Source organism: Equus quagga, chromosome 2 (genome assembly GCF_021613505.1).
Source record: "Equus quagga isolate Etosha38 chromosome 2, UCLA_HA_Equagga_1.0, whole genome shotgun sequence".
NCBI classification, from domain to species: Eukaryota; Metazoa; Chordata; class Mammalia; order Perissodactyla; family Equidae; genus Equus; species Equus quagga.
The window spans coordinates 165,705,546-165,719,995 of record NC_060268.1 but is presented as its reverse complement, the minus strand read 5'-3'; the positions used below and the strand labels follow the sequence as shown (position 1 = coordinate 165,719,995).

At 39.0% G+C, this 14,450-nt stretch overlaps 1 protein-coding gene across 5 annotated transcripts in view; it reads left to right on the top strand.

Moving 5' to 3' along the window:
• The window catches only part of GPAM (glycerol-3-phosphate acyltransferase, mitochondrial), a 38,165-nt gene that overhangs the window by 2,982 nt on the left and 20,733 nt on the right, over window positions 1-14,450 (top strand). For 2 of the 5 annotated variants that reach the window (XM_046654372.1, XM_046654369.1), the window contains exons 2-8: window positions 4,888-5,018; window positions 6,199-6,321; window positions 8,426-8,499; window positions 10,758-10,871; window positions 12,584-12,730; window positions 13,339-13,435; window positions 14,048-14,184. In XM_046654372.1, coding sequence (XP_046510328.1) covers window positions 4,888-5,018; window positions 6,199-6,321; window positions 8,426-8,499; window positions 10,758-10,871; window positions 12,584-12,730; window positions 13,339-13,435; window positions 14,048-14,184 — 823 coding nt within the window. Of the gene's footprint in view, window positions 1-3,089; window positions 3,232-3,536; window positions 3,561-4,887; window positions 5,019-6,198; window positions 6,322-8,425; window positions 8,500-10,757; window positions 10,872-12,583; window positions 12,731-13,338; window positions 13,436-14,047; window positions 14,185-14,450 lie in introns of those variants that run through there. The other 3 variants (XM_046654370.1, XM_046654371.1, XM_046654373.1) reach the window with 3 other exon arrangements.

Here is a 14,450-nt window from a genome sequence, read left to right as displayed (position 1 = left end):
ATATTAAGGTCATCGATACTCTGTCCATTTTCATTCTCAGTCTTTCTATTCCCTCTGTTTCATTTTGGATAGTTTCTATTGCAATATTTTCAGTTTCTTTAACCTACTTTTTTAGTAATGTTTAATCCAATGTTAGTCCCATACAAGTGGGGTTTGTGTGTGTTAAAAACCTCAGACAATGGTTTTATAATCTCTGGATGTTTGGTTTGGGTCTGTTTAAGGATTTTCCATGTCTCTACTTAATATGTTCAATCTGTCTTCTATTTTCTTGAATATATACAATGCAGTTATAATTGTTTTTTAATATCCTTCTTTACTAATTCTATCATTTTGCAACTTTCAATTGATTGATTTTTCTCCTTATTATGAGTCATTCTTTCCTCCTTTTTTGCATGCCTGATAATTTTTGATTGGATGCTAGAAATTGTGAATTTCACCATGGGTGATGGATATTTTTGATTTCCTATAAGTATTCTTGTGCTTTGTTTTGGGACACTTGTTCTTAGAAACAGTTTGATCCTTTTGGGGCTGGCTTTTAAGACTTGTTAGGTAGGACCAGAGCAGCATTTACTCTAGAGTTAATTTTACCCCACTACTGAGGCAAGACCTTTTGAGGCATGAATTATGAGGTTTTCCAGTCTGGGTGCCAGGATCAGACCCTACTCCTGGTCCAGTATGATCACTCTGCACTTCCACTCTGTCTTATGTTTTCCTCTCTGGGTTGCGGAAACAGGAACAGTTCCCTGCTCTGTAAAAGCTTTGGTGTTTGTTCTCTCTGTGTAGGTAGTTCTTTCCCTGGGGTTGGGTGGCATTCTCTCACTGTGCTAATCAGCTGAAGACTGGAGCAAGACCTTCTGCAGGTCTCCAGAGCTCCCTCTTTCTCCACATAGGTCTCTCTTCTCCAGTTCTCTACTCCTGGCTCAAGCTGCTTTGGCCTTCCTGGTCTCCCAGTTCTGTCTCCTCAACTCAAGGAGTCTGCCTAGCTCCTCCTGGATTCCCCCTCTCTGCACTGCATCCTGGCAACCCTCTTTAGGCAGTAAGCTTAGGCAATCATAGCGCTCATTTCGTTTGTTTCCTCTCCCTTATGGACCACTGTCCTGCACTACTGTCTGTTTTATATATTTTGCCTGTTTTACTTACTTTTAGTTGTCTTAGCAGCAGAGTAAATTCAGTCCTTGTTGCTCTATCTCGGCTGGCTAGACTTGATTATCACAAATTATTGTGATTCTGTTGATAACATAGATTGCCAAGGGTTTCACTTGTTTCCAAAACAATTCCCATTAAGTAACCTGAAACAACTCACATTGCAATCCTCATTTCCATGCAAGTACACTAAACTCTTGTGCAATGAGTGTTACAGAAGAGTTGCCCAATAAGTGAACTTTACTAAGACAATCTAAATTTTCCCTCTGGCTTACACTTTAATTCCTGTGATGTTCTCTTCATTTCTCATTACTTTCTCTTCAGCAGTGACTTCAAACCCTGTGACTTCATTTTCTCTCCTCTTTCTTTTTCTTTATTCTTTTTGGTGACAGACCATTAATCTGTTCACAAAATTTCATGTTTTGGGATTAGAATTCATTTTATTCTAGTCATTGTAGGCCTTGAGTACTTAGGTGTGTCTTGGAGCTAAGGTATGTGTGGGCTTGAATAAAGACAGGGTCTTTGACTTCAAGGTTTTAAAATATGAATACCTACTCCTACTGTTTCGGATTGTTTTAAAAGAGGGACACGCTTGCATTTTGGGATGGATTTATAACAGAAGTAGAAAGTTCAAGGAAAGGAGTTCTTGTTTCACTTCTTGTTCCTCAGCTTCAACAAGTATGTACTGAGTACTCACTATAACAAAGTGTAGTGGCGTTGCTTAGGAGACGGAGGCATGTCACTGACATCCACAACGAGTTTATAATCTTGAGGAAGACTGACGCAAATTGATAAAGACCCAAGGTGCAGTACCACAGTAAACCTGTGAGATTTCACATGGGGGTGTGGTTATTGAGGGCTGGAGAGATTTGGGAAGGCTTGGAGACCTAGTTCAGGAAGGAACTATAGAATTTAGGAGAGAATGGCACGAGGAATTGGGAGTACGAGTGCCCATCTCTTGGCTAGGGACAATCTGAGAGGCTGAAGTAAGGGGCTCCTGCTGGAGAATAAATAGTGGGAAAAGCAGAGGCCTACCTGTGGAGGCCTTATGTGCCAGGCTCAGGCATTTGGACTGCGGGGAGCTCTGGATGGTTTTTGATGGGTGGACATGGACGAAGATTTGTTTTGAAGAGAGAATTATGGTTAATGGGCGCAGAGACAAGGACTGGTGGTAGACGTGTGAGGACAGGGGCTATGTCTTAATCATCCTTGTATTCCCAGCTGCCTAGTTGCTTAGGTACATGCAAAAGGTCATCTTTTTCCTTTTAAATTGCTAATGCTCTTGATAATCACTGGCCTTGTCAATGGCATAACAAATATTGTGAAAGAAACTCTTTGTGTCCAGTGTTACTTTGTTTGAAGGGCTAAAGGTAGGTAAATTTGGATTCGGACTCTTTCAAGCCTTATTTGTTTCTCTTTTAATTCCTCATTTTCTTCCTTTAAAAAAAAGGCACTCAGCCACTGTTAACAGAAATTACACAACAGGGCCATTCCCAGCCCCCGCCTCCCCCATCCCTAATAAGTTCTGTCGTCTTACAACCCTCACAAAAGACAGACCACACATATACACATAAACCCAGACAGCCCGAGAGCACACTCCCAAAAGACCCTGGTGGAGATACAAACGTCCAGATGAGCAGAGTTCACACAATGCAGACGGGTACACGTACACACAGACATACACACTCATGTGACTCAGCGCCTGAGCGGAAGAACCATTCGTGTAGGCACTCACACACCACACTTGCCCACACAGACACACAGCCGTTCGCTATGCTACTCTCAGATGGGCGTGCAACGTGCACCGCCACGAGGCTCCCGGAGCGCGGCGCCGCCCCCTTCCCGGCGCCAGGCTGGCTTGCTTGCAGCTGTCGCGTCACTCGCCCGTTGCGTCATCAGGGCGCGACGTTGCAGCAGGCGCCGCAGAGACTTGAAGTGCCGGCAGCTGCGGCATCGGCGGCCGCTGGAGCCGGCGGAGCAGCCGCGAGGGCGGGAGCGGCTCCGGGAGGCTGCTCGGCCAGAGCTGGCACGGGTGTCCCCCCGCGCTCTCCGCTGGACCCCGCGCCACTCCTGCCAGGTGCCAGCGAGGTCCGTGTCTGCCTGACCCCAGTTCCCCGTGAGAGATGGGCCCCGCTCGTGCCGGGGTCCAGGTCGGGATTGTTCTCTCCCCGGGAGACCGGGCTGCGGCGTGGGTTCCCCTGCGAGGAGGGAAGTCCCTATGGACTCTGTACCCTCTGCACCTGAAGGGGAAGTGGGGGCATGGGCTTTGGCGTGGAGGCAGCAGGGGTGCTCTGAGAGCAGCTGGTGCTGCGGACAGTGCGATGACAGATGACCTTTCATTGGACTGAGCACTCACTGTGTGTCAGACACTGTGCTAGGCGCTTTATAATAACGTATTCCTCCCAGCAACCTAGAAGGTAAGATCTGTCATACTATGCCCACTTTCCAAATGGGGAAACCAAGGCATGGAAGTTAACCAACTTGTCCCAAGTCGCACACACGGTAAGCCGTGGGGGATTTCAACTCCGGTGTGTTTGGCGTCAGAGCTGGCCCTCCCGCTTCTGTCTCTTTTAGAACCCACAGTTGGCTCCCCTCAGCCCATAATCTGGCGCCTCCAGAGTTCGTTTTTACTTCTTGACCTTGGATAGACTCTGCGGGGAGGGAGGAGCAGGCGTGGACCTCCTATTGGCACAAGACTCTTTCTCCCCCTCCTTCCCCCCTCATCACTGGGGCCAGCCACGGAGTTCATTTTCTCAGGCTCCCTCTGTTGTAGCCGCATTCTGCACCTGAAACTGATAGCTGAGTTTTTTAACACCGAAGAGATTTCACGCCAGGTGCATTGCTTGACTATTCTCTCCCCTCGCCTATGATGTTAGATTGTTACAGAGTTAAATTGTTAAGGAGTATATAGTTATGCTGAGGTTAACAGTTGCCATAGCAAACCCACGTGGGGATTATGAAGAAATCAGAATATGCCCTCCAAAGAATACTGTTAACCTGGATGTGACCTTTTAAGGTTTTAAAGGACTAATTTAAGGCCAGCTGAGAAATAGCCAAAAGCTAAAATAATTTGGGAATTATATTAGACATTTTTTATATTTTAGGTTAACGTCTATCCATTTTCTTTAGCAGTTCACTGTTAGTGAACATTTTCCCTTAGGGTAGGAAAAGGCTTTAAAAGGATGAAAACTCATAAATCAGATATTTCGAGACAGTGTGGTCTTGTTTTAGAGCTTTGTAGATGTGTTAAAAGTGCAAATATTTAAGGCATCACAAGAAAATTAAGAGCTTAATTCAGTGCCTTTACCCATTTTACATTGCATAATATGTATAACCCAAAATTCCCAGCATGTAATTTTTAAAAATTGTCTACTTGTGTGCATACATGTAACATATTTAATTAAACACATGCCTTCATCCTCCCAAGAACTATTCAATTATTAACACAAATGAAATTCTTTGTCATGTGCCTGAAATGAGCTATTATTTACTCTTACAAATTCACAGCTGTTTTGTTCAGAAAGTCTGAAAATGTTGATTTTTTTTTTTTTTTAAATCAGGATAGCCTGAGTTCATATAAATACATCAGTCTGTTTTCATGCTTTGACTAAACATGGTGGAAGTCTGCTAGTAGTTCATTTGGCAGCCTGTTATGGGGCAAAATAATGCAGAAGTCAGAGTTCTGAGTTCTGGTATTTATTCTCTGGATTCCTCATTAACATGAGCGGTATATATTTTTTATAGCACATGATTTAGGAGTTACGCTTTGTGACATGGATGAATCTGCACTGACCCTTGGCACAATAGATGTTTCTTATCTGCCAAATTCATCAGAATACAGTGTTGGTCGATGTAAGCATGCAAGCGAGGAATGGGTAAGTTTAAGATACTACTGGTTAAAAGCATTCAACCTAAAGATGTTCATTTCAATGTTGTTTATGAAGGTGGAAACGCTGGAAGCACCATAATATCAAATAGAGGTTAATAGCTACAGAAACTGCCTCCAGCTGTTAGAAGGTATGTTTATGAAATCTAATATTTAAAAATTCTTACAGTATTATGTTAACTGGGAAGAAAAAATTGGGTAGGAAATTTGAGTACGGTGATTATGTTAAAAAGCAAAACACTTTTGCATGGGAAAAAAATACCTACTAACAGTTGTTTTGGTTGGTGTAGTTCTAAAGAGATTTATTTTTCTATCTATTTTCCATAATTATATTTAATAAGCATGAATTTGTAATAGAGATAAACTTTATTTAAAAAATTATAAATAGGAAATAAATTTTCATATGAATCCCAATCCAAAGGGCATGCATTTTCTTGCATTGTTTTCCTTATTTCAGCATAAAATGGCATGTTTTAAATATTGCTTGAACACTTTCTGCTTTAAATGAAAAATGATGTTGGAATTTTGGTGATTTTTTTGCTTATTTTTGAGAATGTTATATCAGTGGGGTTTGAGCGACTGATGAACTCAAAGTTAAGAGAAAAATATTTGGAACAGAAGAGTGGAGTTTGACCCTGATTGGACAGTAGGCTATAATTTAGATTCCAACCTTCAAACCCTCTTGTTAAGATAAAGGAATTTTGTATGTTTACCTTGACTTTCCTTTAAAGTGTTTTAAGCTGTATTATAACAACTTGCTTACTGTGTAAGGCCTTTGTAACTCCTGTGGGACTGTATGATTTAAGGAGGAGTAAGATTAACTGTTAGCATAGGGATCCAGGAGTCTGATTTTATTGCTCTCACAACTGTCAGAAGGCTGTTTGACCTTATAGTTTTTAAACCTTTGAATGCTGCTGTGACCATGCAGCAGTCACTGCTGGCTGTTACTATTCTTATTGCTAAACTTTTACTTATGTTCCAAGCTTTGTTCCAAGTGTTGATCATGGAAAGAGTACCTTGAACAGAATTTGCTGTGAGAAACACACACTACCAAAACAAAAATGGTCATAAGTTTCTCTTCTATCTGAAATGTATGAATTTTACAGAGCAAGTGGACAAGTATAATTCTCTTACCATTCACACACTATTTTTTCCTTAATATTTATTAGAGTGAATGTGGTTTCAGACCTACTCTCTTCAGATCTGCAACCTTAAAATGGAAAGAAAGCCTAATGGGCCGGAAAAGGCCATTTGTCGGAAGATGTTGTTATTCCTGTACTCCCCAGAGCTGGGTAAGAATGTCTCTGTTTGGTAACCTTTAATAAACAGAGTGAAATATGTGACATGGATTTCCAACTTTGCGTGAATTTTTTATTGTGTTGTCTTAGTAGACTTAATTCATTTCTAGAATTGAGACTCATGTTTATAAACCAAATATTCCAAGTAGAGATGTTGACTCAGTTTTTCTTTCCACTCATTTATTCAGTAAATATTGGTCCAATAGTTGGTGCTAGGTGATGTTTTGGTTCTTTAGTGGTTTTAGTGTGACTTTAGGAGGAGAGTTGATGTTAGTTTCAGTTAACTCTTCTGAAGAGTTGGTGGGAACCTTCACGTAACTTCTAGATGTTGAACTTCAGCACTGTGGCTTTGCTCTGCGCTTCCTTTTACTAAGTTTCTGTTTCAGGGGGTGCTGGGGGAGGGTGTCTGTTGACTCCGATAGTGAAGAGTGGTCACTAAAAGGTTTGGATGAAGGCCTAAGAAAGAGTGTATATGGGTTTGTTGTTTGTGTTTTGGTGAAAAAACACAAGCCACGCAAAATCTTCCACGTTACAGTGTAATATTTGGGAAGAGTGGGTTGGATGAGAGGTGTGCTTCTGATGGTGGTCTGCCAGCGGGATAAGTTAGCACAGGAACGTGGAATCTAATGAGGCTGTGTTCTAAGGCAATAGGGTTACCTATTAAAACGTACACTCGCATGTTAAGCTCTCTCTGGGCTGTGCCAGTTATTAGGACATAGAAATTCTGCCATTTAAGTGCCTGTCATTTATAGAGATTGCTTTTAACCTGTGTGCATAGCTAACTGCACTGCGTGAATTTTCTACTCAGAGTTGATTTGGCGAGAAGTAGAATTCTGAGTCTGGTATAAAGGAATTTACTAACTTCAGAGAGATTTGAGTAGGACACAAGCAGTTTATGTTAAATACTCAGGGCTGCTCAAGAATGTCTTGAGGTAAATATTGTTCCTTTTGAATCACAAGCACTTTGTTGGAAGAATTTGGTAGAATTGAAGGATCATCGGAATTTCTAGTCTAGGAGTAAGGCCAGTTCAGATTAACAGGCCAGTAGAAATAAAGATTTAAATAGAAGATCATGTGGCTTTTCCTTTTGGAGCTGACATCTCATCTAATTCTAATTTTGAATGTTTAGAAGAGCAAAACATTACCTTAACTCTAATGTGTTCTTAAGTCAGGAGAGAGTATAGGAAATTATTTGGTGGTGATGGTTTGGAGTGGGGATAGGTGAGTAATATAACAGATAAATGTTTTTTGCTTAAGTACCTGATAGAGCTGGATTTGATCTTAAAATTCTTCCATGGCATGATTATTTAAAATAATTTTTGATGATATTTTTATAGTAAGTTTTTGATATTTGCCACTCTTACTCTGAAATCCTCTTTTCCTTTTCTCTAAAGAGATTTCTGTTAAATATTTTATATCTTTTGTTGAAGGTATGTTATGCCATCTCCAAATTTATTTGTGGAAAGTTTACCTTTTTGCCCACATTGATAAAGCTGTAGGCTTTCCCTTTTTAGCAGAGCTATTTCTGGATTGTCTTTTAAGGTTTCCTGTAAAGAGGGTGACCTTTAGCCATACTTTTTCTCATTAAGTGGGACAGTCGTTTTAGAATAGAAAGACCATACTCTTTGGAGCAAAATGTAGGGTTGAGTGTGAAACCTCTGTCAGCCTCAATTTTCCTTTCTGTGAAATGGGGATAGTAAGTCTTATGTGACAGGATTACTGGGGGATTTAGTAATCTAACAGTAACTACGCAGTACTTAGCATGATTTTTTTTTGTATTTTTGGAACACTGAAGTCTCCAGTATTCTTGTCAATGACTTAAGCTGTCTGTATCTTCAACTTGTTTGGGTTGGAGGTGGGGAGTAAGGCAGAAGAGAGAGGCATTGCAAGGTGTTAAGGACTAATTTTGAGTTTGTGACCATCTTTGAAGGCTAAAAAGTATTTTTCAATAAAACGTAATTTGTCTTCATCACTTAGATTTTTGAAGCAATGCATAACTTTATGCTTGAAGTATAAAAGTCATCAAGAACTAGTAATGTGAGCTCTTCACCAGCAATCCAGTGTATATCTATGTCTACGTTTATTTTGTTTTATGTAGGATAAATTTTTCAACTCCAGTATCCCGTCTTTGGGTTTGCGGAATGTTATTTATATCAATGAAACTCACACAAGGTAAAAAGAAATTTCTTATATTTCTAATATACCTCAAAAGAAAAACTCCATAATAATCAATTAACATACTTTAAAATGAATCTCTTTATGTTTTTGAGTTAATAGAATATGAGCTTCTGACACAAGAGGCTTTCTCTAAAAATTGGAACCAGTGTAGCCACCTGAGAGACCTGCTACTATTTCTACCAGGATAATTATATAATAGATATTTTCATGAGAGTGTAGGTATCACTTAGAGCTTTCTCTAACTTATTCATATATTGACTTTGCATCTGAAGTGTGCCAAAGTGTGATAAAGATCTGTCTGAGAAGAGGTATAGATTTGAATGTCTTCTGATCTATTATGGTTATTTTATATTTTAAAAAAAGTATAGCCTGTTGAAATCTACCTAATCTATAGAGTTTTAGAAAATATTTTCCTCTATTGAGCAAATGTTCTTTGATTTATTATTAGCGTAAGAGTTTTCTTAGAATTCTTACTTCCAAATTCCAGGCATATGGGATGGGCTATTAGGCCCCAGAGTGAGAGAAAAGAGGCTTTGTTTTATGTGAATCTAGGCTAGGGAATGAGAAGGAGGCTGGGAAGGTCGTGTGAATGTCTGTGAGGCGAACGAGTAACGGCAGCCGAAAATGCGAACAGTCCTTGTAATTCTAAGAGTAAATGCCTGGAATAGGAAAGCGGTAGGCTCAGGTGATGATAAATATGTGAAATTCTAGGAAAAATTGACCCAAGAAGTCAAATACTTACTTTTGAAGCCTTGTTGATGTTACTGCTTATATTTTGATGATGAGATCATAAACAAGCATGATAATGCTTGTGTATAAATTAAAGTTTTTTTTTAATAGAACTAAAGTCAAAGAACATATTTTTTCCCATTTCCATGCTTCCCTTCTCTCTCTCTCAAAGGAAGGAAGAGAAATTCTGGTCCACTGATTTTTTTTTTTTTTTACCCCCCTTGGTTGACATGATTAAGATCCTAAGAAAAGGGATCTCATAGAGTCTCTTTTTCTTTATGTGAGTAGACATTTTTTTGTATAAAGTCAAAAGGTTCATTTGTTGCTTTCAATTGGAGGCAGTTAGGAAAAAAAAGCATATGCTCTATTGACTAGGTGATATGAAACTAGTCAGTATAATACACTGTGCAGTTGAGTTGGCTGTTTAGATCTTCCATGTGTTACAGGAAGCAAAGCCTAAACATTTTTGCACCTGCATGCCCACACACATACAGCTTTCAGTCAATTGCAAAAGGATTTCTTGGAAAACTTGGGCTTTGTGCATTCTAATAATAATTCTGAAAATGTTCACTCAAGGAAGAATTTAGAATTAAACGTATTGGGCCAAGTTTGCAGAGAATTGAGACAGACAAAGGAAAGGAGGTAGATGTCAGGAAGGAGAGATGAAGGAACAAGTGATTCATAAATAGTTCTCCCTCACATTACTTTTCCTCAATTGAGGGCTTTTTGGAATTAGTGAATTTATATTTGAAATCTTCTGTCCATATGAATGTTATGGAGGAAACAATAATGAGGCGTTATGTAATCATTGCAAATCAGTGCATGTTGAAGTTTTGTAGCATTCTTCTTCTGAGGTCCTGTCCCCAACCCCCCCATCCAAACAACACATAGTCACTGACACTGATGGGAATATGTCCTATCCCTTAGAGATGTTGAATGTGTACAAAAAAAAAAAATTTCTGGTTTTGTGAGCCCATGGTACACATATTCAAGTGATACTCTAGTTATTGTTACTTCTGTCAACTGATCAGCCTTGTCAATTTGAGAGTCAGTGATTACCTTAGAAGAATTACTATAATAAAGAAAATTAGCCCTTCATGGTAGGAAAAGACTTCCAAATTATCTTTTTGTAGCCCATAACTATAGTTAAAAGCTATATAGCTTGTATATATAGCATTCAACATATTTACTTTTTTGTGGTATTAATAACGTTAAGTTGGTTTTATTTCTTTTGTTTTTATATTTAGGTTATTATTTGGCAAAGTAACATTATTCAAGCATTAGTATGCATATTCCAAGTTTAAATTTTAGGTGAGAGTAGATGAAAGAAATTAGGAGTGAAATTGTCTGCATAGCATCCTGAACTACTAAGGAGAATTTGCTATAAGAGAACTCCAAATCTCAGGAGTAGATGAAATGAAGCTTCACTTCATTTTTACAGGAGGGAAACCACTGTATAATTTAAGCAACCTGTTTTAGGTGTTCCCAGAGTACTTCTCTGCTAAGTCATTTTCACGTTGCAGGCACCGAGGATGGCTGGCAAGACGTCTTTCTTACGTGCTGTTTGTTCAAGAGCGAGATGTCCATAGAGGCATGTTTGCCACCAATGTGACTGAAAATGTACTAAACAGCAGTAGGTAAGGGGAGGGGGTTCTGCTGTAAAGGGGAGAGGCAAGGGTGGCTGCTAGGAGTGGGAGTGGGAAGAAATTTCCTTTATTAACCTTTAGTTTCTCTGGGAATCTGTCTCGAGGTATTTGCATTTCTAAACGTTAAATGTTAGCTTCCAAAGGAAACCAGGGAACAGCAGGAAAACAGATGATTTTGGTGAGCATTGCCAAGTGGGAATAGCAGTCTTGTTTCATGCATTAACAATTGAATGGGTTTCTAATACATGAAAGGCAAGTTGGAGTTCAGAGATGCACATATTTCCAGAGTTCTCTGTGAAGTTTTCTGTAGTATGGATGTTTGGGACATCACATTTCCTATTTTATAGCCAAAAGAGAAGCAAGTTTGATATTTCTGTCAAACAATTAATGAGTATCTAAGCACAAATTCTTGTACTAGAAAGTCATCAGTAGAAATTTTGAGTGAATAAGATACTGTCCTTGCTCTTAGAAGAGCTTGCTCACGAATGGGAGAGACTGGTTGGAACTTGGGTGGAGTGGGGAAATATGAAGTGGATCATTCTGAAGTTTAGGCATTGGAATTTGGGAATTTGGGTGAATGCTGGTCTCTGTTCTACCTCATTGGTGTGGCCCATGTTAGACATCCATCTGGATTTGGGGGGCCGGAGACCAGGTGGACTGAAAGATGCTTAGAAATGCAGTCCCTCTGGGATGATTGTTAAGACCTGAACAGGGTGTCACATAGTAGGTACTCAAGAAATATTTGTTGAATGAACCAGTGAATGGTTGATAAAGAAGATGTAATAACCATGTCAATTACTTGTGAAAACCTTCCTGGCCAGATTGAAATAAATGCTATTCAGAGTCCATCAGTGTCCTGTGGAATTGACCTTTTGTTATTAATGAATTATGGGCTACGCGTAGTTGTGCTGTACACTAGTCTAAAATCAGTGGCAGCAATGAGAGAAAGCACAATTGTTTGAAACTCCCTTAGATTATTACATTTTCTATTTTCTAGGTAAAAACCTTCAAGTATGTTTCATTCCATCCAGATATTTTGACTTGTAACTAGGATGTTAAAAGTGATTTGAGGCAGTTTAAGCTTGTGTATTCTTCCTATGTCACATGGAAAATTTACAAAACTGGATCAAATCTTCCCTTTTACCTCACTGCTTATTGCTCTGTGCCACTCTAATATTGAGCTATGCCTTTCGTAAGTTACTGGTTTGATTTGGAAAACACTTGTAAATATTTATCTTTGATCTTTCCTGGAGACTTCTACAGAGTTCCACTAAGAGAGAGACAATATAAATGAATAATAAATTAGATCTTCAAAAGAAAAATCACACATTACTTTGGCAGTGACTTTTTGGATACCTCTGACTTTTATGCCCTTTTCTTCCTTCTGCTAGAGTGCAACTTTGTATCCCTCACGGCATAACTGGAACATTCAAATTCACGTTGTTACCCAGTGAATTTGAATTAAATTCTTAACTCTACCTTCCAGATTCCTCAGGGATTTGTTGATTTAGGAATATAATATTCTTAATATTTAATAGACAGCCAAAGAAAGCACTTCTAACTTGAACTTATTCTCTCATATTATCACATATTGAAGAGAAGGTGCATTTTGTTTGGTCATTTATAGCTAGGTTTAGAAAATACTGAATACAGATTGTAGCATAGAACCTGTTACATTGTCTGTCTTTCCATTTTGAAATCAGAGTACAAGAAGCAATTGCAGAAGTGGCTGCTGAATTAAACCCTGATGGTTCTGCACAGCAGCAATCAAAAGCCATCAGTAAAGTGAAGAAGAAAGCCAAAAAGATCCTTCAAGAAATGGTTGCCACTGTCTCCCCGACAATGATCAGGTATTAAAAGGCAAGGCAAAAGGTTTCAGGGAGAGCCATCCTGTTCTGAGCACACAGGACTGAACCATTGTACTTTCCTCAGCAAATGCTCTTGGTCCAAAAGATTCTTTATGTATTTGGATGTTAAACCCAACTCCTCTTTATATTCTTACTCCGCTTCCATGGGCAGTGGCAATGTGGTGGGCTTTAAGCTGCCCTCATCTCTGCTAACTGATGGCAGCCATTGTTTCCCTGCTGACGTCTACTCTCTAGACTAGTCACGAGCAGGGTGCACAGACTCATGTCTTAAAGGGAGTGGTTTGTGTGCAACAGAGGGATCCCTCTGCTCACCTAAATCTTTGTTTGGTGATTTACTTCTGAAATATAAAGTGTGCAATTAGAGTGAAACGTAAGACTTTAGTACATAATAAGCAAATACTTCCATAAATAGTATATATGTAAAGTCAGCTCTTTAATTCCACAATTCAGATAAACCCATACAAACACATGCACATATGTGAAGCCATTTACAGTTGCTCTTAGCTGGTAGGTTCTGAAATTTAAATAGACAAAAGTCAACTATATTTATATAAATATATGTATACACATTAGAATTTTTTTACTTTCAGACTGACTGGATGGGTGCTGCTAAAACTGTTCAACAGCTTCTTCTGGAATATTCAAATTCACAAGGGTCAACTTGAGATGGTTAAAGCTGCAGCTGAGGCAAGAATTATGTGAATCTGTCGTTTTGTTTTCTCCATGTTTGTAGAGTGATTTTGGAAATGTTCTCTTGTATACTGTTGTGCTTTCCAACCCATTTGGAAGATTTCCCCCATGTGAGGTAGCTACAGGAGCTGTGTATTTGGGGAGGAGCAGTGGGGTAAGGGAGGACCTCCCAGCAATCTGGAGGACCCCCTTTTGTAAGTTACCTTGCAACTACTCTGAAAATCAGGTAGAACAATCTCTATTTTATAAATGAGGAAATAAAGGCACAGAGAGATTAAGAAATTGTCCCAAGTCATGGCTAATAAGTGACTTGCCCAGGATTTCAAACCAAACCAAGCTTGACTCCAAAACCTATGCTCTTACGTGATCAGGCTGCCTCTCAGAAGATATATAGAGTCAGCTTGAACTCGTGATTGCCTCTTCTCTTTCTCTGATTCTTTGTTGTTGTTTTTAGCTGTTAAATTGAAAGAAGTTCATATTACTGGAAAATGTTTTAAAAGAATGAGTCACTGATTAGCCTGTGTTTGAGTGACTAACCAAATGTGAAGTTGGGAAGTGTGACTGAGCTTTACATTTGAATTTTAAATTTGGCGTTTTTCCCTTTACTAGATGAATTTGCCACTTATATTTCTACCAGTTCATAGATCACATATTGACTATCTACTGCTCACTTTCATTCTCTTCTGCTATAACATCAAAGCACCATACATTGCTTCAGGCAATAATCTCAACCTCCCTATCTTCAGGTAAGATCAACTTTTGAAATTTAAGTTAAGAAAAAGATTATATTTTGACTTTTGTGTTTTTCATTGTGCCTTTTGATACATATTATACATGTTATTGTAAAGATGACATTAGCTTTTTTACTTTTATTATAGAAGTAATGCATGCTTATTGTGGAAAATATGGAAAGTACAAAAAAACATTAAAAGACTATTACCAGTGAACTGTGAACTGTGAATAACCTTTATGGGCAGTATTTATCAAGTAGATAGGCAATTAGAAAAACAAG